Source organism: Dendrobates tinctorius, unplaced genomic scaffold (assembly GCF_039654945.1).
Source record: "Dendrobates tinctorius isolate UK_male_01 unplaced genomic scaffold, ASM3965494v1 ptg000294l, whole genome shotgun sequence".
NCBI classification, from domain to species: Eukaryota; Metazoa; Chordata; class Amphibia; order Anura; family Dendrobatidae; genus Dendrobates; species Dendrobates tinctorius.
The window spans coordinates 66,481-94,430 of record NW_027361961.1 but is presented as its reverse complement, the minus strand read 5'-3'; the positions used below and the strand labels follow the sequence as shown (position 1 = coordinate 94,430).

At 49.0% G+C, this 27,950-nt stretch overlaps 1 protein-coding gene across 2 annotated transcripts; it reads left to right on the top strand.

The window, feature by feature from the left end:
- The first annotated feature begins 955 nt into the window (after positions 1–955).
- LOC141072983 (uncharacterized) lies at positions 956–27,950 on the top strand. Of its 2 annotated transcripts, none has more exons than XM_073560250.1 (7): positions 956–1,208; positions 16,571–16,720; positions 16,850–17,029; positions 17,113–17,236; positions 18,976–19,073; positions 19,274–19,364; positions 26,490–27,950. In XM_073560250.1, exons 2-7 carry the CDS (start codon positions 16,643–16,645, stop codon positions 27,761–27,763), a joined length of 1,845 nt encoding a protein of 614 aa, XP_073416351.1. In that variant the 5' UTR covers positions 956–1,208; positions 16,571–16,642; the 3' UTR covers positions 27,764–27,950. The 2 variants fall into 2 exon arrangements, with proteins under 2 accessions (XP_073416351.1, XP_073416350.1); XM_073560249.1 differs by having other exon boundaries at positions 957–1,208; positions 26,487–27,950.

Genomic DNA, 27,950 nt, shown 5'->3' with positions numbered 1-27,950 from the left:
AAAACACTCACCACTGACGTAGGATGGGTGACTTCGGGTGATGGAGGAAATTCACCTCCAGCTTGAGTGACGGGTCTGGTGGATAAATTGGCCGGAGGCCCTGGGAGATGGGGATAGGTCTCCCTGGCTGGCAGTCCCTAATAGAGCACATGACTGCTGGCGTGTCGTGTGTCCGAGCCTGAGTGACTCCAGGTGATGGAGGGACACCGGCTCCCGCTAGGGCGATGGTCTGGTGGTTGAATTGGCTGTAGGCCCTGAGAGACGGAGATGGGACTCCCCAGCTGGCAACCCCTGAAGGGGCACATGACTGCTGGCATCTGTCGTGTGCCTGAGCCTGCCTATTGGGTCTCTGCGATGCATCGGACCATTTTGATGTGGTTGGAAAATGCCATCTAGATGACCGAGATCTGTGGCGGCTCCTATGTGAGCTGTGTCTGCAGTGGTAACAGGAGGAACGTCTCAGAGCGACAGCGGGAATGATGGCGGGAATGGTCAGAGGATGCGGACACCCTGCGGCGTCTATGCCTGGGTCTGTTGCAGTTATGGGGTGTGTTGGGGGCATTTATATCTGCAATAAGGGGTGGGTTACAGCCGGGCCATAACTGGTAATGTTGTACTGTTTAACATGAGCGGTGGTATTCCGTTACCATATTCAATATTATGAGTGGTGTATGGGATGGCGGAGGTTAATGTAGATCCTTTATTAGCTATTTGGAAAGTTATAGGGGGTGATGTGGATGCATCAATAGTGCTTGGTGCAATTACATTTTTATTACTACTGCATGCTTTCTGAAGCTGGAGGGCGTGCTGATCAGTCTGGTTGGACCAATCAGTGCGCTCTGCAGCTGCTTCGAGGGATCGCAGCCCAGTCTTCATGTCCCCCCATGCAGGCAGTGTGGCTGAGTCTTCAGGCCGGGTATGGGTTGACCCGGAAGGGGCTTGGAGGTGACCGGAAGGGATGGGGTGAAGTGGGCGGAGCCTGGTCGTGATACGCCTGAAGCCGGTTAAAAACAGGAGGAGCCCAGGAACCGCGAGGATGTGGAGCTGAGAATGCAGCCTCCCCGCCGACCAGGAGCCGTTCTGGGGGGCGGGGGCACCGCGTGGACCGACTTCCTCTCCCCACCATAGGAACAGCACCTGGAGCGTCGACTGAAGACGGGAGTGTCAGTAGGCGGCCCGGGTTGAGGAGCACCACATTTCAATGCCGGGTAAAGAATCATATGGGCCAGCGCATGGGACCACCGTGGGGGAGGAGGTGCGGGGGCACGCGGACGTAAGGGATCCAAACGGAAGGGAGGCCATCGGGGCAGCACAGCCAAGGGTGAGAGCAGAAGGAGCGGGAGTGGATGGTGCCACAGGGGAGGAAGGTGACACCAGAGGCCCAGCCGAAGGCACAGACAGGGAGTCAAGAGAGGGCGCAGGGAGGTGAGCACCGAGGCCAGTAATAAGGGTTTGAAGCCAGTGCTTACCTTCCTGTGCTGCTATCCGCCGCATGGTCTCCATTGGGGCTTCAGACATGGCTGCAGGGGGTTACAGGGTCCTCGGGGCACAAAAGTTTCTAGGGGTCAGCAAGAGGAAAAGGAAGTCACTGACCCCGGGCACCTGAAATTAACCCATGTAGGTGCGGCTGGAGGAGCCTTCCCCTTTAATTCCATTGGACAGTTGGGCATCCCAATTAGTGCATCACCTAGGGCAGTGATGGCGAACGTATGGCACGCATGCCAGACAGGGCACGCATAGCCCCCTCAGCTGGCACGCGCCAAGGCCTTGCCTCACTGTTCAGAGCTGCAGCTTCCTCACACATATTGTGCGGCACGGCTGCGGAGCTAAATGATGATGCCAACCAGCCGCGCCTCTCAATGTGTGAGGAAGTGACAGGAAGGATGCTGCTGGTGTGCGGAGACCGCAGAGAGGCAAGTGTGGCCGCTGGTGTGTGTGTGTGTGTGTGTGTGTGGGTGGCCGCTGGAGTATGTGTGTGGGTGGCCGCTGCTGTGTGTGGGGGTGGGGTGGCCACTGGTGTGTGTGTGGCCGCTGGTGTGTGTGTGTGTGTGACCGCTGGTGTGTGTGTGTGTGTGTGTGGCCGCTGGTGTGTGTGTGTGTGTGTGTGGCCGCTGGTGTGTGTGTGTGTGTGTGTGGCCGCTGGTGTGTGTGTGTGTGTGTGTGGCCGCTGGTGTGTGTGTGTGTGTGTGGCCGCTGGTGTGTGTGTGTGTGTGTGTGGCCGCTGGTGTGTGTGTGTGTGTGTGTGGCCGCTGGTGTGTGTGTGTGTGTGTGTGGCCGCTGGTGTGTGTGTGTGGCCGCTGGTGTGTGTGTGTGGCCGCTGGTGTGTGTGTGTGGCCGCTGGTGTGTGTGTGTGTGTGTGTGGCCGCTGGTGTGTGTGTGTGTGTGTGTGTGTGGCCGCTGGTGTGTGTGTGTGTGGCCGCTGGTGTGTGTGGAGAGGGCCAGTGATGGTGGTGATGGGGAGAGAGACAATGATGGCACTGATAGAGAGAGGGACAATGATGGGCGTGATGGGGACAGGGCCACTGATGGGGAGAGGGACAATGATGGGAGTGATGGGGAGAGGGACAATGATGGGAGTGATGGGGACAGGGCCAGTGATGGTGGTGATGGGGAGAGGGACAATGATGGGAGTGATGGGGAGAGGGCCAGTGATGGGGAGAGGGACAATGATGGCTGTGATGGGGAGAGGGACAATGATGGGAGTGATGGGGAGAGGGTAATGATGGGGAGGAGGAAATGATGGAGGTGGTGGAATGGGCAATTTCTACAATAAGGGGATCATGAGGGGGCATATTTCTGTATGAAGGGGATCATGAGGGGGCATATTTCTGTATGAAGGGGATCATGATGGGGCATATTTCTGTATGAAGGGGATCATGATGGGGCTTATTTCTACATGAAGGAGATCATGATGGGGCATATTTCTACATGAGGGGGATCATGATGGGGCATATTTCTACATGAGGAGGATCATGATGGGGCATATTTCTACATGAAGGGGATCATGATGGGGCATACTTCTGCATGAAGGGGATCATGATGGGGCATATTTCTGCATGAAGGGGATCATGATGGGGCATATTTCTGCATGAAAGGGATCATGATGGGGCATATTTCTGCATGAAGGGGATCATGATGGGGCATATTTCCACATGAAGGGGATCATGACGGGGCATACTTCTGCATGAAGGGGATCATGATGGGGCATACATCTGCATGAAGGGGATCATGATGGGGAATTTTTCTGCATGAATGGGATCATGATGGGGTATATTTCTGCATGCAGAGGATCTTGGTGGGGCATTTCTACATGAAGGGGATCATGATGGGGCATTTGGCACGGGTTTGCACTTCGTCATAAATTATTGGGTTTTAGGTTGCAGTTTGGGCACTCGGTCTCAAAAAGGCATCACTGACCTAGGGTGTAGTGGAAGGAGAGGGAATTAGGCACTGAACCATATTTTTTCTAGCTTTAGCCACATGGGTGCCACAGTCAGAGGCACATTCCTTATTTAGTATCGTACCTACCATTCAGGGAGAGAAGAGCAAACTAGGACAGTTCAGGAAGAAAAGCACAAGCTAGGATCTAGAGACAGTTCTGGGAGCAAAGAGCAAACTAGGATCTACGGACAGTTCAAGTAGCGAAGAGCAAACTAGGATCTACGAACAGTTCAGGGAGCGAAGAGCAAACTAGGATCTATGGACAGTTCAGGGAGCGAAGAGAAAACTAGGATCTACGGACAGCTCAGGGAGCGAAGAGCAAACTAGGATCTATGGACAGTTCAGGGAGCGAAGAGCAAACCAGGATCTATGGACAGTTCGGGGAGCAAAAAGCAAAATAGAATCTACGGACAGTTCAGGAAGCGAAGAGCAAACTAGGATCTATGGTCAGCTCAGGGAGTGAAGAGGAAACTAGGATCTATGGACAGTTCAGGGAGCGAAGAGCAAACTAGGATCTATGGACAGCTCAGGGAGCGAAGAGCAAACTAGGATCTATGGACAGTTCAGGGAGCGAAGAGCAAACCAGGATCTACGGACAGTTCAAGGAGCGAAGAGAAAACTAGGATCTACGGACAGTTCAGGGAACGAAGAGTAAACTAGGATCTACGGACAGTTCAGGAAGCGAAGAGCAAACTAGGATCTACGACAGCTCAGGGAGTGAAGAGGAAACTAGGATCGATATCATCCTACTGTGCTGTGGAGTTACACGGGTATAATCCTCTGTAATATGTACTTAGGGCAAGATATCTGAGGGGTCTGTACAGTACATGCACACACATACGACTCCGCTCTGTACACATTCATGGCTCCGTTCCGTACACCTAGTACACACCTGACTCTGCTCCGTACACGTTGCACATGTGGCGCCCCTGAGGCTTCAGTCGCCACAGAGGTATTGCACCTCACCAGAGGTGTGATGCCCCACCATCCAGGTAAGGTGGGAACTCCTAACCACGCTCCAACACCTGCACCCCTCACCATAAGTAGTGTAGCACAGTAAAATTGCGGCATGCTGCTAGGAGGATAGCAGAGCACCTTTAGTGACTCCCTGCTTGGAAACACTAGACGTGTTGGGAGGCGGGTGGAGTGAGAGTACATAAAGAGTGGGAAGAGTTAAGTTAGTTGGTTAGTGAGTCGGGAGTGAGCAAGGATGGAGGAATGAAGGAGTGCTGCAGCAGGTCCCAGTGATCTGGGCCTGCTGGCACCGGGAAGGAACTAGAAGTAGACTGAAAGAGACTGATCATGATCACCTAACCTTCCATAAGAAGGGAAGCATAGCACGGAACGAAGGAGTATGGAAGGATGGTGGGAACTGGGTTAGAGAGAACCCTTTCCAGTCCACAGCGCAAGGCCGGGGCCCGGTCCCCGAGGTTGTTCGGATCCTTAATATCCTGCAACAGACACCGGAGGAGTAGAGAACTGTAAATGCCTTACTCCCATCAAAGACTTGGGGCACAACAGCAACACAGAGAGCCGGGACTTAGGAAGGAGTCCCCAAAGCAGGCTACAGCTGTCTGCCGTACAAGTGGAGTTAAGAGAACATCTGTTTGAAAGGAGGCACTCCAGGATAACACAGTACCATGAGAGCTTCATACAAAGGTGCTATAAAGGAGACGTTGAGGAAGGTACATGTTGGCGGAGTGTTGGAAGGGAGCTTTCGATCTTGCCTGGGGGTTGACTGAGGCCCTGACCCGGACGACACGGCACGGAGGCAGGCACTTGTGTGAACTGCAGACTGTGAGTAAAGCTTTGGAACTACATGCCCCAGTGTCCTCCACTTATTCCCACACCGCTTCACCTGGGTACCAGCACCTATATCACTTGCGCCTCTCCTCTATTACTTCATCTACACTGCTCTGGGACTACAGCTCCACCTGTGGGGAGCTTCACCATCTCAGCTGCACCACACCACCAGTCACAGAGAATCTGCATGCAGCGTCGGCCTAACATCTATCTTGCCGAACACCACAGGTGGCGTCACGAACTATATATAAATTATCTACACCAAACACGCCATTTGACATGGGCGCCCAGGGCCATGGTCCGGGTCACCGCTGCTGTGACACGTTCCGCTGATACCGGTCCGGTACCGAGTACCCCACAGCCCTGGGAGGGCGACCCACACACATAAGGCACTGCTCCGTACACACGCGGCTCCGCTCCGTACACCCCGTACACACGCGGCTCCGCTCCGTACACCCCGTACACACGCGGCTCCGCTCCGTACACCCCGTACACACGCGGCTCCGCTCCGTACACCCCGTACACACGCGGCTCCGCTCCGTACACCCCGTACACACGCGGCTCCGCTCCGTACACCCCGTACACACGCGGCTCCGCTCCGTACACCCCGTACACACGCGGCTCCGCTCCGTACACCCCGTACACACGCGGCTCCGCTCCGTACACCCCGTACACACGCGGCTCCGCTCCGTACACACGCGGCTCCGCTCCGTACACACGCGGCTCCGCTCCGTACACACGCGGCTCCGCTCCGTACACACGCGGCTCCGCTCCGTACACCCCGTACACACGCGGCTCCGCCCCGTACACACGCGGCTCCGCCCCGTACACACGCGGCTCCGCTCCGTACACCCAGTACACACGCGGCTCCGCTCCGTACACCCCGTAAACCCCTCCCAACCCCACACAGAAACTTCCCCTCATCCAGCACCATGACAACCAGCACAGCAGAGTCCTGCATACACTGAGGCCCCTGATCATGTGACCCCTGACTCCTCCCCTCCTGTGACCTCATCACAGGTCCTGTGCGCACAGTGCGGCCATATATGTGGAGTGCGGCTCTGCAGGTGGAGGTAGGTGCTGGAGATTCCCCATTACTGGGTGCAGGTAGGGCCGGTTATGTACACAGTGGGGCCCCATTGCTCACATATTCCACATCACACAGACACGTTTCGGTTGTAGTTACGTGCGCTGAGTTCAGGCCGTTATACGAGTGTTACCCACAATATTGAAGCCGTTCATCTTGTTTCCCGGCCTCTTTCCAACGGCTGAGGAACAATGATGGGGAACAGAACAATCACTAATAGATCAATCTGTCCCCATACAGTATCATGTTATCAGCAACTTACAGCTGGCAATGTGCTGCCGAGAACAATCCAATCACTCAATGAATAGGCAGCATTTTTTTAGTATGATGCTCTCCATAGTGCTCCACATAGTATAATGCAAACACCATAGTGCTCTATATAGTATAATGCGGTCCCCCCATAGGAGTATAATGCGGTCCCCCCATAGGATTATAATGTAGCCCCCCCATAGGATTATAATGTAGTCCCCCATAGGAGGTGAGCACTGAGGTCAGTAATAAGGACTTGAAGCCAGTGCTTTCCTTCCTGTGCTGCTCTCCGCCGTAGGGTCTCCAACAGGGCTTCAGACATGGCTGCAAGGGGTTCCAGGGTCAGCTGGAAGAAAAGGAAGTCACTGACCTGGGCATCTGAATTTAACCCATGTAGGTGCGGCTGGAGGAGCCTTCCCCTTTAATTCCATTGGACAGCTGGGCATCCCAATTAGTGCATCACCTGGGGAGTAGTGGAAGGGATGGAGTTAGGCACTGAACCATATTTTTTCTAGGTTTAACCATATGGGCTCCACAGTCAGAGGCACATTCCTTATTTAGTACCGTGCCTACCATTCAGAGAGAGAAGAGCAAACTAGGATCTACGGACAGTTCAGGGAGCAAAGAGCAAACTAGGATCTACGGACAGTTCAGGGAGTGGTAAACTGTGTAAGTACAGGAATATATCCTCCTCCTGTGCTGTGGAGTCACACAGGTATATCCTCTATAGTATGTACTTAGTGTGGGCAAGATATCTGAGGAGTCTGTACGGATACACTGCTCCGTTCCGTACACACGCGGTTCTGCTCTGTACATACGCGGTTCCCCTCCGTACACGTACGTGCGAGGCTCACCTCTGTACACCTCGTACACACGCGGCTCTGCTACATCCACCCTGTAAACCCCTCCTGACCCCACACAGAAACTACCCCTCATCCAGCACAGCAGAGTCCTGCATACACTGGGGCAGGGCCAGACTGGCCATCGGGCAATTCTGGCAAATTCTAGAAGGGCCTGTCTGGTCTTGGGCCGCCTTGGCTGCTACATTGTTGTCAGGATCTGCATTCTCAAGACGCCCACACTGTTAGCAGTTGTGACACAGCACAAAGTTGCTGCCTTCGTCACCTACCCCAGCAGGCCACAGGAATCCTTTTTGTCTGCGATCTGCAGAGGCCAGCGGCAACAGAGTAACATGAAAAGCTGTAAAGGTTGCACCCACCATGAATTACCAAGAATGATTACTCTAGAACAGGGATGGGCAATTAATTTTCCCAAGGGGCCATATGAGAGACCATGACTATTGTGGAGGGCTGAACCAATAGCTTGAAATTAATTCTACTCAATGTTAATACAATTAATATTAATTGTATCACTTAAAATTGATCAGAATTAAGTAGGCGGACACCCCCTATATATCTTTAAACACCCCCACAGCCCCTTATATACAGCATGAGCCCCACACAGCCTCCCCCATATGCGGCATGAGCCCCACACGGCCTCCCTATATACGGCATGAGCCCCACACAGCTTCCCTATATACGGCATGAGCCCCACACAGCCTCCCCATGTACTTCATGAGCCCCACACAGCCTCCCTATATACGGCATGAGCCCCACACAGCCTCCCCATGTACTTCATGAGCCCCACACAGCCTCCCCATGTACTTCATGAGCCCCACACAGCCTCCCCAAGTACTGCATGAGCCCGTTTCCCCATATACTGCATGAGGCACCACACAGCCTCCCCATATACAGCATGAGCCCCACACAGCCTTCTTATATACAGCATGAGCCCTACAGTCTCTCCACATACTGAATGAGGCCCCCCACAGCCTCCCATATACTGCATGAGGCCCCCACAGCATCCCCATATACTGATTGAGCCCCACACAGCCTCCCCATATATTGCATGACAGTATACAGCTGTTAGGAACGGCGGAACGCACTAAATAAAAATAAATAATAAAGTGCGTTCACCGCTCGGGGTCCACCGTGCAGTAGGTGTTACACCGCTGCTAGGTAATGGCAGATGCACAATATGGCGGTATATCGCGCATGGGTTGAACGTCACCCAAGTGCGGTAAGCAATCTCTATTTGCAAACAGAGGTATCAGCAGAGGTAAACACAAAAGGCTGATCCTGTTAGTGTCACAGGACTCAGGTAAATGCACACACGGTATCTGGTCACAGGAGCAGGACCCAAGACAGAGGAGCTGCGTCCCTCTAGACCTACTGTGCGTGCGACATCGCTACTGCAGACGCCAAAGAGGGCTGCAACTGCAGCGCGGCGTAGAACACTGCCGCTAGTCGACAAAGCAAGGAAGCAGGCGCAATGTCGGACACTAGCACTGTGGATGATGCTGTAGTGGCTTGAGGCTTGCCACGCGCTGGCGCTGACTCTAATCTAAGTCCCTGTACACATTCGTAATATCAAAGGAAGGGGATCTTAATGAGTCATTCGCAGGTTCATACATCCATCATCATTCACACAGTAGCAACTAGAGACTATACTAGCACATGGCCGAACGGTCATGAACGCTTTTTATAGCCGGAACCCTCCGGAAGCTTCCAGATCTCCGAGATAGACCAGTGAAATCTGGAGCAGGACCTGGGCACATGACTCCCAATCTCCAATGGGAGATCGTCTCGTGAGCAAGCCCAGTAGGAGAACAGAGGGACTTAGTCTCTGAAGCGATCTGCTGCAAAGCAATCTCCTCTGTGGTAGGTAGACAGCAGGAGACCGCAGAATGTGAGGCTCTGGATTCCTGCAGAGACGATACAGAAACCTGACGCCTAACAACAGCTTTCCCATAGCCTCCCCATGTGCAGCATGTCGCCCCCATAGCCTCCCTATGTGCTGCACGTCACCCCCGTAGTATCCCCATGTGCTTTACGTCACCCCCATAGAATCCCCATGTGCTGTACATCACCCCCATAGAATCCCCATGTGCTGTACATCACCCCCATAGAATCACAATGTGCTGTACGTCACCCCCCCATGTGCTGTCACCCCCAGAGAATCCCCATGTGCTGTCACCCCCAGAGAATCCCCATGTTCACCCCCATATTCATACACATGAAAAAGTAAACAAAAAAAAATCACATACTCACCTCGTCTTGTTCCCAGGCGCCCTGCTTATGCCTCTTCCTCCGAAGCGCTGACTCTCCGGCGGTACACAGCTGACATGATGACATGACACATACATAATAATCTTTATTCTTATATAGTATAGTCCTCATTCTTGGGACAAATACTAATGAACCCAGGATCTATGAATTATTTACCATACTACAGTTGGATAGGCAGAGTGTATCAACCAAAACAGTAGTTCACTCGGTCGCTATGATGCCTATGATTTGGAAGGGCTCAGTGGGATTTTGTATTGGTCACCCTTTCCTTCCCATCATCATAATTTCAGGGATATCCACATTCCTATGACAGTGATACCATTGAATAGAATAGTGAATCAGGGAGTCAAAAGCTTCTGATCCACAATTTAGCCATCACTTGTGAGCCTGAGACTCCGTGGAATGCAGGCACAATGACGTCACTACATTACACCTGTAGTATGGAGCCTCATTACTAACACTGCACAGACTGGAGCAGCGCACCTCGGGAACAGGGTTGGATGAGTAGTGTGTGTTTTTTAAATATCAGGAGTTGTGAGGGTATAATATTAAGAGAAGAGCTGTTTGGGCTCTCATACTCAATGTGTGGCTGGTAGGGCCCATTATGCTGTGTAATGCCTCATTCACACGTCAGTATTTTCTGGTCTATCTGAGTGCAGTCCTGAATTGATATGATGTTGTGTGCCAGGCGGAGACATCAGATGCGTTCTGAAGGAAAGCAAAGATATAATGGCAGTGAGAATATGGATTCCAGGCAGGAAGCATGAAGGAGACATTGAGCAGGGTGAGGTCCTTAGCTTAGGTTTGCTTGACTATTGTGGCTTGTAACAAAAGTTATATACCGCCACATGAACCCAGAAACCAAAAATGAAATACTTCCGGTTATAAAGGGGTTAACATGTTAAAAAATGACTGTGTCTTTTCCTTTTTTTGTTTTTTTTCTTTTTACAAGAATTGTTGGAGCCAATTTCCTTTTGAAACATTTTAATATCTTATTTTTTTCTGGTATTTTTCTTGTAACATAGGAAAATGTAAGGCCAGGAATAAACCCCATAAATCACTGTACATGGAGACTTTGGGATCAGATAATTTCTGTCCTCGGTGTTTGTGCAAATAAAAATTCTTTTATAAAAGCCTCAAACTTCTGTGTGTGACTCAGACCTGAGATCTAACGTGATAGAAGATTACAGTGCAGGGAAGACGGGAAACCTTCATATAGACGGCCGGTGGGGATGGAGTCAGTGACGGACTCTGGCCAAATATGTTTCTAGAGCTATAGTTGAAGATGTTGTCCTCATCATGAAGTAGTTATTTCTCATGTCACATGTAATTAATATCTCTGTCACGGACGTGGTTGTAGAACCACTGTGCCTTGGACCGCAGAGAGCCTGGAGGGGCGTGACTAAGTGAGCACCACACTGTTCACTAGAGCCTCTGATGTTGAGGCTAGGCTTGGCTATCAATGCATGCAAGGTGCCACTCCAGGACAGAACAACGGATGCTCGGCAGCTGGACCTGGAAGGACAGACTGGATGGTGTGGCAGGCAGAGTTCATATCAGAGTGCAGCAAACAGGATGTGCACCAGAGTGCAACAAGGACTTGTACACAACCTTATGCAACTTAGACTGCAGAATAGGAAGGTTGTTCAAGCACCTCCTCAGTGGGGAGGAAGCAATATATACATACTGCCTCACAGCCATTGGCTGGGGAGGGAATTGCAAGTGCATGCGCTGGCTGTTTAAGAGGGCGGGAGCACGCACGCATGCTCTAAGGACATGGCTATAGGCCCAGCTGGAAGCATGCAGAGTGCGAGAAAGGGGAGAACCGACCGCAGAGCAGTTGAGTGAAGTGACACGCCGTGTCAGAGCAGAGATCTGGTGTGGTGCTATCAGTACCCCACTTTATGCCCCCTCCTCTTCAAGCCATCAAGAAAGTTCCAGAGGAGAATCGGAGGATGAATATTCTTCTTAGGCTCCCAGGATCTCTCCTCGGGACCAAACCCCTTCCAGTCAACAAAGAAGAAGGTCTTGTCTCTCACCCTTTTCATGGCCAAGATGTTCTCCACCTCAAAAACATCATCCAAGGCAGTTGGCACGGGCATAGTACTGGGATCCTTGAAGAAGGGGCTCAGGATGACCGGCTTCAGCAGAGAGACATGAAACGAATTTGGAATCCGTAATGAAGGAGGCAACTTCAGTTTATAGGAGACCTTGTTGATCCACTTCAGCACCTCAAAAGGTCCGATAAAAGGAGGACCCAACTTGTAAGAGAGAACCTTCAGTCGGACGTACTGTACCTGGACGAGAACCATACTTTGTTGTCTGGGCGGAAGCACAGAGGATCCAGGCGCCTTTTGTCTGCATGTCTCTTCATACGGGCGGAGGATGCTTCTAAAGTGGGTTTGGCATCCTCCCACGACTTTACAAAATCCCTGGAGAGCACATCTGCCGCAGGAACATCAGAAGGAACTGTCACCAGAAGAGGAACCTTGGGTTGCTGACCGAACACAACGTAGGTAGGAAATTCTCCTGAGGCTTCACTAACATGATAGTTGTACGACAGCTCAGCCCAAGGAAGTAATTTCACTCAATCGTTGTGGTGGGCATTGATGAAGTGTCGCAGGTAGTTGCCCAGGACCTCGTTGACATGCTCCACTTGCCCATTGGACTGCAGATGATAGGACGAGGAGAAGTCCAAGACGATACCCAGATGTTTACAGAGAGCTCACCAGAATCTGGTAGTGAACTGCGAACTTCGATCGGACACAATGTGACGAGGAAATCCATGCAGGTGGAAAATATGTTTGATGAAGCTGTCAGCCAGTTCAGGAGCAGACAATGGGGTAAAATGAGCGATTTTGGAGAAGCGATCCACGACTACCCAGATGACGGTGCAACCCTAGTATACTGGCAAATCTGTAGTGAAGTTCATTGCTATGTGCTGCCATGGCACGGGTAACGGCAGGAGAGAACCAGTAGGATGTTGACTTGGGACCTTATTGTGAGCACAAATTAGACAAGCAGCCACGTAAGCATATATCTTCCTCCTCATGGATGGCCACTAGTAGTGGCGAGAAAACAATTGTAATGTCTTCCTTTGTCCTGCGTGACCAGCCACCTTGGATGAGTGGCCCCATGATAAAACTCGCTCCTTCTCGGATTCAGCCACAGGGGTTTTTCCTGGGGGAGTTCATGACAGGCTGACTGAAGCGACAGTGACCATCTTGGATGGTTCGATGATAAATTGAGTATCCTCCTCTTGGTCAATGGACAGAAAAGAGCGAAAGAGGGCAAAGCGGGAATAAGCTCTGACTTTCTTGTTACCGGTCCTGAAATGCAACAAAAAGTTAAAGCAGGCAAAAAACAAAGACCACCTGGCTTGAGCCTCTGGGCAGATTGGAGGTAAGCCAAGTTCTCATGGTCCATGTAGATAACCACTGGATAGACTGCACCCTCCAGCAGATATTGCCACTCCTCCAAAGCCATCTTAATGGGGAGTAACTCTCGATCACCAATGAAGTACTTATGCTCTGGAGCAGAGAGGGCCTTAGAAAAGAAACTGCAGGATAGGCAGCATCCCAAGGAAGATTTCTGAGTGATCACAGCTCCAGCCGCTAACTAGGATGTGTCCGCCTCTAGGAAGAACTGTTTGTTTAAATCCAGATGATGCAGCATGGGAGCAGTGGAAAAGGACCATTTAAAAGAGTGAAAGGCCTTCTCAGCCTTGGAGGACCAGTTCTTTGGATCGGCTCCTTTTCTGGTCATAGCAGAGATAGGAGCAGCCAGTATGGAGAAGTGAGGAATGAATTGTCGATAATAGCACAGCCAAGGAATCTCTGGATTGCTTTGACCCCAATGGCAGCGGTCATTTAAAAATGGAAGAGACTTTCTCAGGATACATCCTGAGTCCGGTATCTGAGATAATGTAACCAAAGAAGGGAAGGGAGGACTGTATGAATTTCTCATACTTAGGGTAAAGCCAATTCTCCCTAAGACGCTGAAGAACTTGCCGAACTGCTCGTCTGTGGGAGGCCAGATCCGGGGAAAATATCGTCCAGATACACAACAACGCAGGAATAAAGCAGGTCCCGGAAGATATAATTGACGAACGCTTAAAAAACTGCCGGTGCATTACTGAACCCAAAGGGCATCACTTGGTATTCATAATGTCCGTACCTGGTGTTGAAAGCCGTCTTCCATTCGTTTCCCAGCGAATGTGGATTAGATTGTGGGCGCCCATTAAATCTAATTTGGTGAAGATCCTAGCATCTCTTAATCGGTCAAACAACTCAAGGATCAATGAGAGAGGATATTTATTTTTCACCGTGATCTGTTTGAGGCCACGATAGTCTATACAGGGTCTGAGTGATTCATCTTTCTTTTTAATAAAGAAAAACCCAACCCCAGCAGGAGAGGAGGACTTATGAATGAACTCCCTAGCCAAATTCCCCCGAATGTAGTCCGACATAGCTTGAGTCTTGGCTGGGGACAGAGTGTAAATTCGACTTTTAGGGGGTGTAGATCTGGGAATTAAGTCGAAAGGACAGTCATACGGCCTGTGGGGCGGCAAAGTCTCTGCTTTCTTTTTGTTAAATAAATTGGCAAAGGACCAATATGCAAACAGCCTGGCAGCGATGCTGGAGAAGACGGGACCTTAGCCGGACGTGGAACCAGACACTTCTCATGACAGGAATGTCCCCAGAGGAGCACCTCTCCAGTTGTGAAGTTCAACTCATGTTTGTGTTGGCATAGACATGGTAGACCTAAAAGAAAGACATGAGACGTGAGGAAGTACATTGAAGACTATTCTTTCCGTATGAAGCATCCCGATTCAGACCACAAGCAGCTCAGTAACCAGACGAACCATCTCCCAAAGAGTTCTCCCATCAATAGATGTTATAGCCAGAGGGTTTAGGTATGGACGAACTGAGATTTGGAAGTGATCCACTACAGCGTGGAGAACAAAATTTCCCACTGCCCCGGAATTCACATGTGCTGTCTCAATAAACTGGGATTCACCGGTTGTCACGGCCACAGTAAGAGTCAGGGGTTGAGAGGTGTCTTTTCCATCTAGGAGGCCTCTCCTACCGACCCTAGATGCTGGAGTTTTCCGACTTCACCGGACAGGTGTGAATGAAGTGGCTTATGTCTCCACAATACAGTCACTGGCCTTTAGTACGGAGATCCCTCTGTCGCCGACTGGCAAGGGCAAAGTGGTCGACCTGCATGGGTTCTGGTGAGGCCTCAACAAGGGAGGCTGGAGGAACAACCGGTCTTTGAAAGGACGGAGCCAGACGCCGCAATCCTCTTTCACGTGCCACCTCATGGTCACACTTCTGGAAACGAAGGTCTGTACGGATGGCGAGGGAGACCAGGTCGTTGAAGGTAGTTGGTAGTTCACAACCAGCTAGCTCATCCTTAATGTTTCAAGAGAGCCCCTCCCAGAATGTTACCACCAACACTTCGTTATTCCAACCAAGTTTGTACGCCTGAGTACGGAAGCGTACCGCATATTGACCCACAAATGAGTTGGAATGGCATAAGCGAAAAAGAGTGGAAGCTGACGGGGTGGTTCGCCCGGGTTCATTGAATGCTTTGCGAAAGTCTTCTATGTATATGTAGAAATTGGAGATGATGGGGTCCTCTCTACCATAATGGATTCAACCACGCCAGGGCCTCCCCTCCAAGATGCGACATAAGAAGTTCTACCTTTGTTCAGTCTGATGGGAAGTGATGAGGAAGGAGTTCAAAATGTAGCCGGCACTGATTGAACCCACGGCAGAGCTAAGGATTGCTTTCAAAACGTGGTGGAGCTGCAAGTTGGGGACCTAAAGCTCGAACTAAGCAGACTGACTTAGAAGTCTCTGGAGAAGGCACAGCTGCATGAACATGGGGAGACTCTGGAGAGATGTTTAAGGCCTCCAACTTGGTAGTCGGGGACTGCAACTGCATAGACAATTTCTCCTGTATGCTTTTCTGTCAGCAGAGCTCTTGGTACATGGTCTGATCAGACGGAATCCGGGATCCAGTGGGGACCAGGTCCTGAGCAAACTGTCACGGACGTGGTTGTGGAACCACTGTGCCTCGGACCATGGAGAGCCTTGAGGGGCATGACTAAGTGAGCATCGGACTGTTAACTAGATCTTTTGATGGTGGTTAGGCTTGGTTCCCAATGCACGCCAGGTGCCACTCCAGGACAGACCAACGGACTCTCGGCAGCTGGACTCAGAAGTACAGACTGGATGGTGCAGCAGGTAGAGTTAAAATCAGTGTGCATCAGGCAGGATCTGCACCAGAGTGCAGCAAGGACTGGTACGCAACCTTACTCAACTTAGACTGCAGAACAGGAAGGTTGCTCTGGCAGCTCCTCACTGAGGAGGAAGCAATATATACATACTGCCCCACAGCCATTGGCAGGGGAGGAAATAGCAAATGCACGCGCTGGCCTTTTAAGAGTGCTCTAAGGACATGGCTAGAGGCCCGGCTGGAAGCATGCGGAGCACGAGAAAGGGGAGACCTGACTGCAGTGTGGGTGAGTGTAGTGACATGCCGGAGGCCCTGCCTGTCAGAGCAGGGATCCGGCGTGGTGCTAACAATCTCCTGCAGTATTGTTAATGTCAATTCCAGTGTCGGTAAATGAGACGAGAATTGGAAAATGAGTATGATAAATGTATTCAGCTGCCGACTCAGAGGAAGAAACTGTTGTCTGTGGCTTAAAATATATAGATTTTATTACTAGATGTAAAGAAGGAAGCTAAATACTGTAAAATAATAAATCTCATATGTTTCCCTTATTATCTCCAGTAATTGTATTATTACACAGGATTTTTATGATGTTACATCGGCTCATCTTCTCATTCAGGTCTCTACAATATCGGATCCTCTCAGTGAAGATCTATATAAGAAGAAAGTTTTCCTGATTTACCCATCAAAGATGGATATGGACAGAGACAAGATGGCGGAGAGGATATTACACCTCACCCTAGAGATCCTCTTCCGGCTTACTGGAGAGGTGAGAGATTCTGATGACGTCACATTACATCATTCTTATCTATGGGAATAACAGATGGACAGAACTGGAGAGGTGAGGACTCTGGAAATGTCTGTAGTGAGATTTATTAATGTGTCTCTCCATAACCAGGATTACACAGTAGTGAAGAAGACCTCTAGTGAGCGCTGTCAGGACCCTGTGTCTGAGGGATGGGGAAGACCCCTGAGCCCAATCACGGGGCCTCCACCTCACCCCCTGATACATGAGGACATCAATGACCAGAAGATCCTAGAACTCATCTTCAAGATGATTGAGCTGCTGACTGGAGAGGTGACACTGCTGGGAATGCTGGGACATTATACAGTAACGCTATGAAGGGATCGGGGGGATGACGGTATCATTGTATGTGTCAGGTTCCTATAAGGTGTCAGGATGTCGCCATCTATTTCTCCATGGAGGAGTGGGAGTATTTAGAAGGACATAAAGATCTGTACAAGAGTGTTATGATGGAAGATCACCAGCCCCTCACATCACCAGGTAATAGACAGGACTAAATACATACAGTCATATGTTAACGTTTGGGCACCCCTATTAATGTTAACCTTTTTTATTTATAACAATTTTGGTTTTTGCAACAGCTATTTCAGTTTCATATATCTAATAACTGATGGACTCAGTTATATTTCTGGATTCAAATGAGGTTTATTGTACTAACAGAAAATGTGCAATCTGCATTTAAACAAAATTTGACCAGTGCAAAAGTATGGGCACCCTTATCATTTTCTTGATTTGAACACTCCTAACTACTTTTTACTGACTTCCTGAAGCACTAAATTGGTTTTGTAACCTCATTGAGCTTTGAACTTCATAGCCAGGTGTATCAAATCATGAGAAAAGGTATTTAAGGTGGCCACTTGCAAAGTAGTTCTCCTATTTGATTGTCCTATGAAGAGTGAAGAGTGGCATCATGGGCTCCTCAAAACAACTCTCAAATGATCTGAAAACAAAGATTATTCAACATAGCTTTTCAGGGGAAGGATACAAAAAGTTGTCTCAGAGATTTAACCTGTCAGTTTCCACTGTGGGGAACATAGTAAGGAAATGGAAGAACACAGGTACAGTTCTTGTTAAGCCCAGAAGTGGCAGGCCAAGAAAAATATCAGAAAGGCAGAGAAGAAAAATGGTGAGAACAGTCAAGGACAATCCACAGACCACCTCCAAAGACCTGCAGCATCATCTTGCTGCAGATGGTGTCACTGTGCATCGGTCAACAATACAGCGCACTTTGCACAAGAAGCTGTATGGAAGAATGATGCGAAAGAAGCCGTTTCTGCAAGCACGCCACAAACAGAGTCGCCTGAGGTATGCAAAAGCACATTTGGACAAGCCAGTTACATTTTGGAAGAAGGTCCTGTGGACTGATGAAACAAAGATTGAGTTGTTTGGTCATACAAAAAGGCGTTATACATGGAGGCTAAAAAACACAGCATTCCAAGAAAAACACTTGCTACCCACAGTAAAATTTGGTGGAGGTTCCATCATGCTTTGGGGCTGTGTGGCCAATGCCGGCACCGGGAATCTTGTTAAAGTTGAGGGTCGCATGGATTCAACTCAGTATCAGCAGATTCTTGACAATAATGTGCAAGAATCAGTGACGAAGTTGAAGTTACGCAGGGGATGGATATTTCAGCAAGACAATGATCCAAAACACCGCTCTAAATCTACTCAGGCATTCACGCAGAGGAACAATTACAATGTTCTGGAATGGCCATCCCAGTCCCCAGCCCTGAATATCATTGAACATCTGTGGGATGATTTGAAGCGGGCTGTCCATGCTCGGGGACCATCAAACTTAACTGAACTGGAATTGTTTTGTAAACAGGAATGGTCACAAATACCTTCATCCAGGATCCAGGAACTCATTAATAACTACAGGAAACGACTAGAGGCTGTTATTTTTGCAAAAGGAGGATCTACGAAATATTAATGTCACTTTTATGTTGAGGTGCCCATACTTTTGCACCGGTCAAATTTCATTTAAATGCAGATTCCACATTTTCTGTTAGTACAATAAACCTCATTTGAATCCAGAAATATAACTGAGTCCATCAGTTATTAGATATATGAAACTGAAATAACTGTTGCAAAAACCAAAATTGTTATAAAGAAAAAAGGTTAACATTAATAGGGGTGCCCAAACTTTAACATATGACTGTACGTCCTACAATTATCTGTATGTAAAGAATGAATTAAATCCCTGTATGTGTTTCCTCCAGATCTCTCCAGTAACATGACAACACCAGAGAGATGTCTCCATCCTCTTCTTCCACAGGACTATAAGCAAGAAGATGCCAATGCTCCTCAGGATCATCAGGTAGATGGAGAAAAGTTGTCATGAGATCTCCCCTATGATGTGTAGACGGCTGTGAAGGTCTTGTGCTCAGTCTTGTTTTATCCACCAGTATTATATGGTTTATATTTGTGTAATGATAACGGTGGAGATGGCAGGATTCAAGCTGATATTGGATGTGACTTCTCCATCTGTCTGTGACTTTTACAATATTTCTTTTTTAGGGTAAAGATCTGACCCCTATTAATACTACAGAGACATATGTGAGGGATGATGAGTGGTGTAAAGAGGAGATTCCTACATATGACTACCCAGGTTAGTAGTAACAACTAAATGCAGATAAGTCACAGATTCCTCTCAATCACCGGCTGTGGTTGCTTTATGGGTGGTGTAGTCCAGCCGTATTACTGTGATCATCATTTTGCCTCGAGACCACAACATTCTCCTCATCCAAAACTGTTCAAATGACTTTGGGCATTGAAAGCCTTTTTCTATAGAACTTACAAACTGGAGAATCCACCTACCTCCTGGGATTAGAAGAAGCTGATGCTTACCTACCCAGATCTGTAAACTACACAGCCAAATGACAGTGTACGTAGAATGTGTTAACAAGTTAGGAAATCAATTGAAGAAAAGTTTTATGATGGGCCTGTAAGAGAGCATAGAGTATAACCCTGATGTCTTATTGAATGAATCTACCTTCTGTCCCTTCTTTGCTGCTGCATGTTCTCATATGGTCCTTACAAGACCAGGTCCAGTCTTTCTGGCCAAACTTCACTTTCCAGGTCACCCACCTGACAGCACCATGGAGGACGTCCTTCTTACCCTCAGCGGGACAAGAAACAACTAGTTAAAAAGGACCCTCCCCCATCACCCTTCAGTGTTTTTCCTGTCCCACTGTGGATAGAATCGACGAGAGAACCTCCGGCCACTCCAAGCAGATGGTGAGGATCGGGGGGCTCAGCCTTAACCTTCCCACCCCGTCGAGTCTGCAGCTGACACCCGACCAGAGGGTCCCTCAGCATACCTCAGTGCAGCGCTACTCCTGAGGAAGGGGTCGCTTGCCTCTGATGGGGGCTCTCGACCTAGCACGTTTGCCTCGGAGACCTCCAGGTCCGAGTCCGCCTCTATGAACACCGGCGGCAGGGTCCTTCAGGCGGGTCCCGGAGGAAGCAGCGTTGCCAGGGGTGTCCCAGCGTGACCAGCACCAGCTTCCGGCCGCGTCACGCTTCACTTCCGGGTCAGGGGCAGCGTCACTCCCCACGGGGGAGGGTGAACTTCCAGAGTGAGGCCGGCAACACAGCGTCAGTTAGTACGCTCTGCTCCATCCCTTTCTCAGGGGAAAAGGTATTCAGGCCTGTCTTAGACGACATTCTAGAAAAGGCCTCTGAAGAGAAAAAAGGTTTTCCCGAGGAAAAGTGTAAAAAATACCAGCCATTTCGGAGGCCCCGTTATAGCCAGAGGTCAGACTATAGAGGGAAAGGGAAGTCATGAAGATGGAGCTATCCCAAGGGGGGAGAAGGCAGAGGAAGAAATAGATATTCTACTCAGGATCAGGCTCTTGGAAAAAATGACGCCATCACACTAGGGGGACGGCTAAGGAGGTTCCTGGAGAATTGGCAAAAGATTTCCACGAGTCCGTGGATTCTTCAGGTTATTGCCCAGGGGTACAGGATAGAGTTCGAAGACCGCCCACCAGAAAGGTTCCTCGTATCCAGTTCCCCTATATCTTCAGCCTCCCTCATATGGTCCGATATTCAGGACCTCCTAAAGATGGCAGCAATCAGTCCAGTTCCTATTCAAGAAGAGGGCAGGGGTCATTACTCAAGCCTCTTCTCGATAAAAAAACCATCGGGGGAATCAAGGACAATAATAAATCTCAGGCCCTTGAACAGATGATTGAGGTACAAAAAATTCAAGATGGAGTCCATAAGATCCACAATACCCCTGTTAGGCAAAGACGTGGTAATGTGCACTTTAGACTTAAAGCGTGCATATTACCACGTTCCAATTCATCCAGATCATCAAAAATACCTAAGGTTCGTGGTAAAAAGAGAAGGCAGAATACATCATTATCAATTCTGTTGCCTCCCCTTTGGCCTGGCATCAGCCCCCAGGATCTTCACCAAGCTTACGATAGAGGTAGTAGCCTGACTAAGGAAGAGATATATCACGGTGATCCCCTATCTAGACGACTTCTTGGTAGTAGCAAATTCAATAGAGCAGCTCAGAATCGACTGTCAGTCCGTAATATCCACGCTGCAGACGCTCGGATGGATTATAAACTGGGAAAAGTCACACTTGGTTCCCAAACCAAGAACAAAGTTCTTGGGGGTCATGCTAGATTCTGTCACGGTCATGCGTGGCTGGACACAGCGCCTCCAGCAGGGCAGATTTAGATGACACGCGTGACCCTGGATGCACCACCTCCAGTGGGGCGAATTTAAATAATAAAACGTGCGGCTGGATACGCCGCATCCAACAGGCAAATTTAGGTAATACACGTAACACGTAAATCTGGAAACCCCGCCTCCAGTAAGGCGAATTTAAACAATAAGGGAAAAACCTGGGTAACAATAACAATGGTGGCCCTGCAATAGGGAACGGGGACGTGGAGACCTCCTGCACTCCCCTGAGTCAGTGTCTCTACACTCCTAACGTTCCCTAGGCCGGTTCCGCACCGGGTGACGATCAGGAACCTAAAAACCCTGACTCGCCCTGCACCTAAACCCTCACTAGGGAAATGGTCGGTGCGGAAACTAATCCCACCACTGCACTAAACACACATAAGGAAAAGTGACAAAACAGGGGGAACACCACTTAGCTTTGCTCTGTTGCTTACGCTCTCAGCAACAGAGCCCACCACCTGTGTGCATCTTTTCCTCCGACCGGATCCAACACCATAGTGCAGCCTTGGAGCAAACAGAGTCCACCACCTGCGTGCAGCTGTCCAGCAATTGAGTCCAGCTTTTCTGCCAGAGTCCAGCATTTTGAGTCCAGCTTTCCAGCAACAAAGTCCAGCATCATGAGTGCAGCTCTACACCATAGCTGCCACTCCACCAGGCCATGCCAGCCCTCCTTGCAGACACCATAGCTGACACTCCAGGACTCTCACTGAGCTGCCCATGACTCTCCTTCAGCTCCATTCTTCACCCAGGCTTGCTTGCAAATGAGGAACTATCACCAACAGTGATTGAAACACCTGACACTCTTTTATAGAACAATCACACCTGTTACATAATCACGTGCACAAACTAAGGTAACCAGAGTGCAATGACCCTAATGGCCACCGGGGGTAAAACTAACACTGAAACCACCACAGTGCAATGACCCTAATGGCCACCGGGGGGGCAAAACCACCTTTGGCACACAGCAAAAGGAAAAAAAAAAGGTTATTTTGTGCATTTAATCTGTCAGATCCAACCTGGATCATGACAGTACCCTCCCCTTAATGAGGGGCCTCTGGACCCTCAAGACCACTCCTCATGAGGGCACCACCTACAGCGGGGATGCCCAGATCCAGAGTTCACCCCTGCAACTACCTGCACTTCAGGTTTATGACAAACGCACCACTGGTATTGGCAATGTATGTTCTGGAGGCACCACTCATCTCCAAAGCGCCGACCTGGGGAACGAGTTGTGTGTGAATGTTTAGTATGAGTTGGTAAGACTCCGCAACACACTTCCACAGGATGTTTTTTGGTGGCCACCCATACATGCTCGTTCACACACAGGTCCGGACCTGAACGTTTATTGCCACACATTCGTTTGTCATATTTTGGTGAACTCATTCTGGAATCGACAACAGAGGCGTCCCCCTGTGTCACCACACTTACACCCCCGCTATTCACCAAGGGAACACCACCCTCCAACCCTTTACACCACGAGGTCTGCGCCTCCCAGGGTTGGATAATGGCGAGGGTTGAGATTTGCCCGCACTTCCCTGCAGCACACCTGCTGCTCACACTAGAGAGGAAGGGGCCTGGGATATGGAGGAAAAATTCTATCCCTGGTCGTCTTCCTCCAAACGACCAGGAGGGGGCTGCTTCTTCGGTGGTAAGGAAGATTTTGCATAAACCCTGCGGACTATAACACCAGTCTGCTCACTACAGGGACGTACCCCTTCACCTCGGGGAACCCCACACAGCACCATGGGGACCAACTCCACCCACCTGTCTGGGTACGTCCGCCTGTGTGAACAAGTCCTGCTCCCCAGCAGCGACTCTAGGGGGCTTCTTTGCCAGAGCCGCAGTTTTGATTTTCTAGTTGAGCCAGAGGGAAGGCCCCAGACCCTGATTACTGCTGCTGGAACTGCTTCAACACCATGCAGCTCCCCACTCACCTCAGTGAGGCCCAGCAGCAATTGCTCACAGGTCTCCACATGGCCAAGGCTCACCAGAAAAAAAAAGTATGGTTGGTGATAATGTCACGGTCACGCGTGGCTGGACACAGCGCCTCCAGCAGGGTGGATTTAGACTGACTCGCCCTGCACCTAAACCCCCACTAGGGAAATGGTCGATGCGGAAACTAATCCCACCACTGCAGAGCCCACCACTGCAGAGCCCACCACCTGTGTGCATCTTTTCATCTGACCGGATCCAACACCTGTTACATAATCACGTGCACAAACTAAGGTAACCAGAGTGCAATGACCCTAATGGCCACCGGGGGGAAAAACCACCTTTGGCACACAGCCAAAGGAAAAAAAGGTTACTTTGTATATTTAATCTGTCAGATCCAACCTGGATCATGACAGATTCCAGCGCAAGAATGTCCTACCTACCAGAAGTAAAATTGACCAGCATAAGGGAAAAGATTCGTCTAAAAACTTCTAAACAGATTAAAGGTGAACTTCAAGCTCAAGGAATATCAGTGGCTGATCGCACCATCCGTCATTGTATGAGTGGACTTCATGGGAGACAACCAAGGAGGACACTATTGTTGAAATAAAATCATAAAAAAACAGACTGGAATGTGCCAAATTACATGTTGACAAGTCACAAAGCTTCTGGGAGAATGTCTTATGGACAGATGAGACAAAAATGGAATTTTTGGCAAGGCACATCAGCTCTATGTTCACAGGTGGAAAAATGAAGTATATCAAGAAAAGAACACTGTCCCTACTGTGAAACATGGAGGAGGCTCTTATGTTTTGGGGCTGCATTGCTGCATCTGACACAGGGTGTCTTGAATCTGTGCAGGGTACAATAAAATCTCAAGACTATCAAGGGATTCTAGAGAGGAATGTGCTGCCCAGTGTCAGAAAGCTTGGTCTCAGTTGCAGGTCATGGGTCTTGCAACAGGATAATGACTCAAAACACAAGGCTAAAAGCACCCAAGAATGGCTAAGAGGAAAACATTGGACTATTCTGAAGTGGCCTTCTATGAGATCTCCCCATCACCCCATCACTCCCCTCTCCACACGCACACACAGACACACACAGCACCATTCACCTCTGAGCACATTCCCCCGCAGCGCTACGCATGCAAGCACGCACACACCACCACTCATCTCTATATACACACACACACATACACACACACAGCACCTCTCACCTGTCCGCAGCATCACCGCCTCCGGCTGCTTGCTCACTCTGGCACAGCCGGCTGCTGAATGATGATGTCATCCAGCGGCGCTGCTGTCTGTGTCAGAGACAGGAAGTGCAGGCGCCGGGCAGGAAGCAGGACGGATCCCTGCATATTTTCTCTTGTAGGCAGTGGAGCTGCTGGGATCTCTCCCTGCCCGCCGCACATGAGGGCAATCTGGCCAGGGGCCCCCCAGAGCAGGGCCGGCTCCAGGTTTTTGTGGGCCCCGGGCGAAAGTGTCTCAGTGGGCCCTTTTAACACGTACCACAATTCATGATGCACAGATACGGTAAAGAAATATAGGTATAGTACAATGCCAAAGATATCACTTACTTCTTACATTACATGAGTGATCTCTATTGTAATGCTCCATACTGGATAATGGGCCCATATAATGCTCCATACAGGCTAATGGGCCCCATATAATGCTCCAAACAGGATAATGGCCCCCATATAATGCTCCCAACAGGATAATGGGCCCCATATAATGCTCCAAACAGGATAATGGGCCCCATATAATGCTCTATACATATAGAATGGGCCCCATATAATGCCCCATAGAGAATAATGGGCTCATCTCCCCTGCTGGGCTCATTCTCATCTCTACTGGGCTCATTCTCATCTCCACTGGGCTCATTTCTCCCCCCCCCGGCTCACTCATCTCCCCCGCTGGGCTCATTTCCTCCCCCGGCTCACTCTCATCTCCCCCGGGGGCTCATTCCCACTGGGCCCCCCCGCTCATTCTCCCTCGGCTCATTCTCCCCCCGGCCCCGCCACCGCTCATTCTCAACGCCGCTCAACTGAGTCCAGGCTTCAGTACCTTTTTCCTTTGAGAGCGCACGGTCACGTGGTACCGCTCATTAAGGTCATGAATATGGGTGCCACACCTGTGGGAGAGGAGTGGCATCCATATTCATGACCTTAATGAGTGGTAACGTGGACCGCGCGCTCTTACATGAAAAAAGATAGTGGTGAGAATGATGTTTTGCGGAGGGCGGGGGAGCGACCCCGGACTTATAAATAAAAACAAACTTGTTCAGGTGCCGAGTGGGCCCCCCATCTCGCCAGGGCCCCGGCATTTGCCCGGGTACGCCGGGTGCTGACGCCGGCCCTGCCCCGGAGCCTCGGGCCCGGAGAAAGAGGCCAGATTGCCCTCACTATTTGCCGCCCTGCAGGGGCCCCCTCCGCCTCCGGCCGCACAGGCGGTATGTCCGCCCATGCTATGGAAGCATGGTTGAAAAGCAATGTCTGACTTCAATTTGTTCTGTTTTTATAATTTTTTTATTTATTACTTTTGTAATGAGTGAAAATTACACATTTTCCATTTTACTACCCAACACATGGTGTCCAGAATGTGCTCCAGTAGACACACACCGCATATTAAGTGGATTCTCCTCACTATAATATTGCTAAATACAAGGATCCTAAATGTTTGAGCACACTGCAAGACTCAGAAGTGAGAGCGGATTTTGCTGGATTGGTTTATAGAAACCCTGTTGCTTTTCAACAGCCTTTAAGCCACTAATAGTTTGGGAACCTCTGTTTTTCCTTTGACAGATGATGGACCCGAGTAGGGACTTGTTTTTTTTTTTGAGATGAGAATTGGTATTTTTTCCGCCTACATTGGTTTCTTTTTATTCGATATTTGGGAGGCAGAATGAATAAACAGTTTAACACCACGCATTACTGGTTCATCCTATAAAGGTTTTCTATTAGACTGAGAACTGTCATTGTTTTGGTAAATAAGTAAAGTTTTTTACATAGCTTGCCATTTAAGACAGTTTAAGTAGAAATGTTCAAAAGTATAAAACTTAAGGATATTTTATTAAAAATAATTGTTTTTTATCTTAGCAGATGACTGTATCTGGAGATTAGAGGGACAGCTGACATCTTCAATTTGTAAATCTGATGATCTTGAGATCCTACAAGATACAACTGAAGTGATTGGTGTTACTCCATATATACCGTCATCCATTCCCAGCAAAGATCTTTCATCTAATCCTATGAAACAGGTCCAATCTTCTGATTCATTAGCAACTTCTAAAGAATATCTAAGTCACAAAAGAGGCAATACAAAACAAACTGCTCCTAAAGCAAAGAAGTCATTTTCATGTTCAGAATGTGGGAAATGTTTTAACAGGAAAGCACATCTTGACAGGCATCATAGAACTCACACAGGGGAGAAGCCTTTTTCATGTTCAGAATGTGGGAAATGTTTTGTACAGAAATCAAATTTTGCTACCCACCAGAGAACTCACACAGGGCAGAAGCCTTTTTCATGTTCAGAATGTGAGAAATGTTTTAACCAGAAATCAGAGCTTGTTACTCACCAGAGAACTCACACAGGGGAGAAGCCTTTTTCATGTTCAGAATGTGGGAAATGTTTTAAACAGAAATCGGAGCTTGTTACTCACCAGCGAACTCACACAGGGGAGAAGCCTTTTTCATGTTCAGAATGTGGGAAATGTTTTAACAATAAATCATATTGTGTTAAGCACCAGAGAATCCACATAGGGAAGAAGCCTTTTTCATGTTCAGAATGTGGGAAATGTTTTAAACAGAAATCAGAGCTTGTTACTCACCAGCGAACTCACACAGGGGAGAAGCCTTTTTCATGTTCAGAATGTGGGAAATGTTTTAGCTGGAAAGGGAATCTTGTTATACACCTGAAAACTCACACAGGGGAGAAGCCTTTTCCATGTTCAGAATGTGGGAAATGTTTTAAACAGAAATCAGAGCTTGTTTCTCACCACAGAACCCACACAGGGGTGAAGCCTTTTTCATGTTTAGAATGTGGGAAATGTTTTAACTGGAAACAGCATCTTGATAACCACCAGAGAACTCACACAGGGGAGAAGCCTTTCTCCTGTTTAGAATGTGGGAAATATTTTAACCAGAAAGCACTTCTTGTTACACACCAAATAACTCACACAGGAGTGAAGCCTTTTTCCTGTTCAGAATGTGGGAAATGTTTTAACCGGAAAGAGTATCTTGTTAATCACCAGCGAACTCACACAGGGGAGAAGCCTTTTTCATGTTCAGAATGTGGGAAATGTTTTAAATGGAAAAGAAGTTTTCATCGCCATCAGAGAACCCATACAGGGGAGAAGTCTTTTTCATTTTCTTAATGTGGGAAACATTTTACTTGGAAATCAACTGTTAATAATCATCAGAGATGTCACGTAGGGGAGAAGCCTTTTTTTATGTTTATAATGTTTCGAATAGTTTTAACCGAAATTGGATCTTCATAAAGGGGTTTTCTCTTGTTTGCTGTCAAAAGGATAAAAATAAACTTTATTCATTCCAAATGTAAAA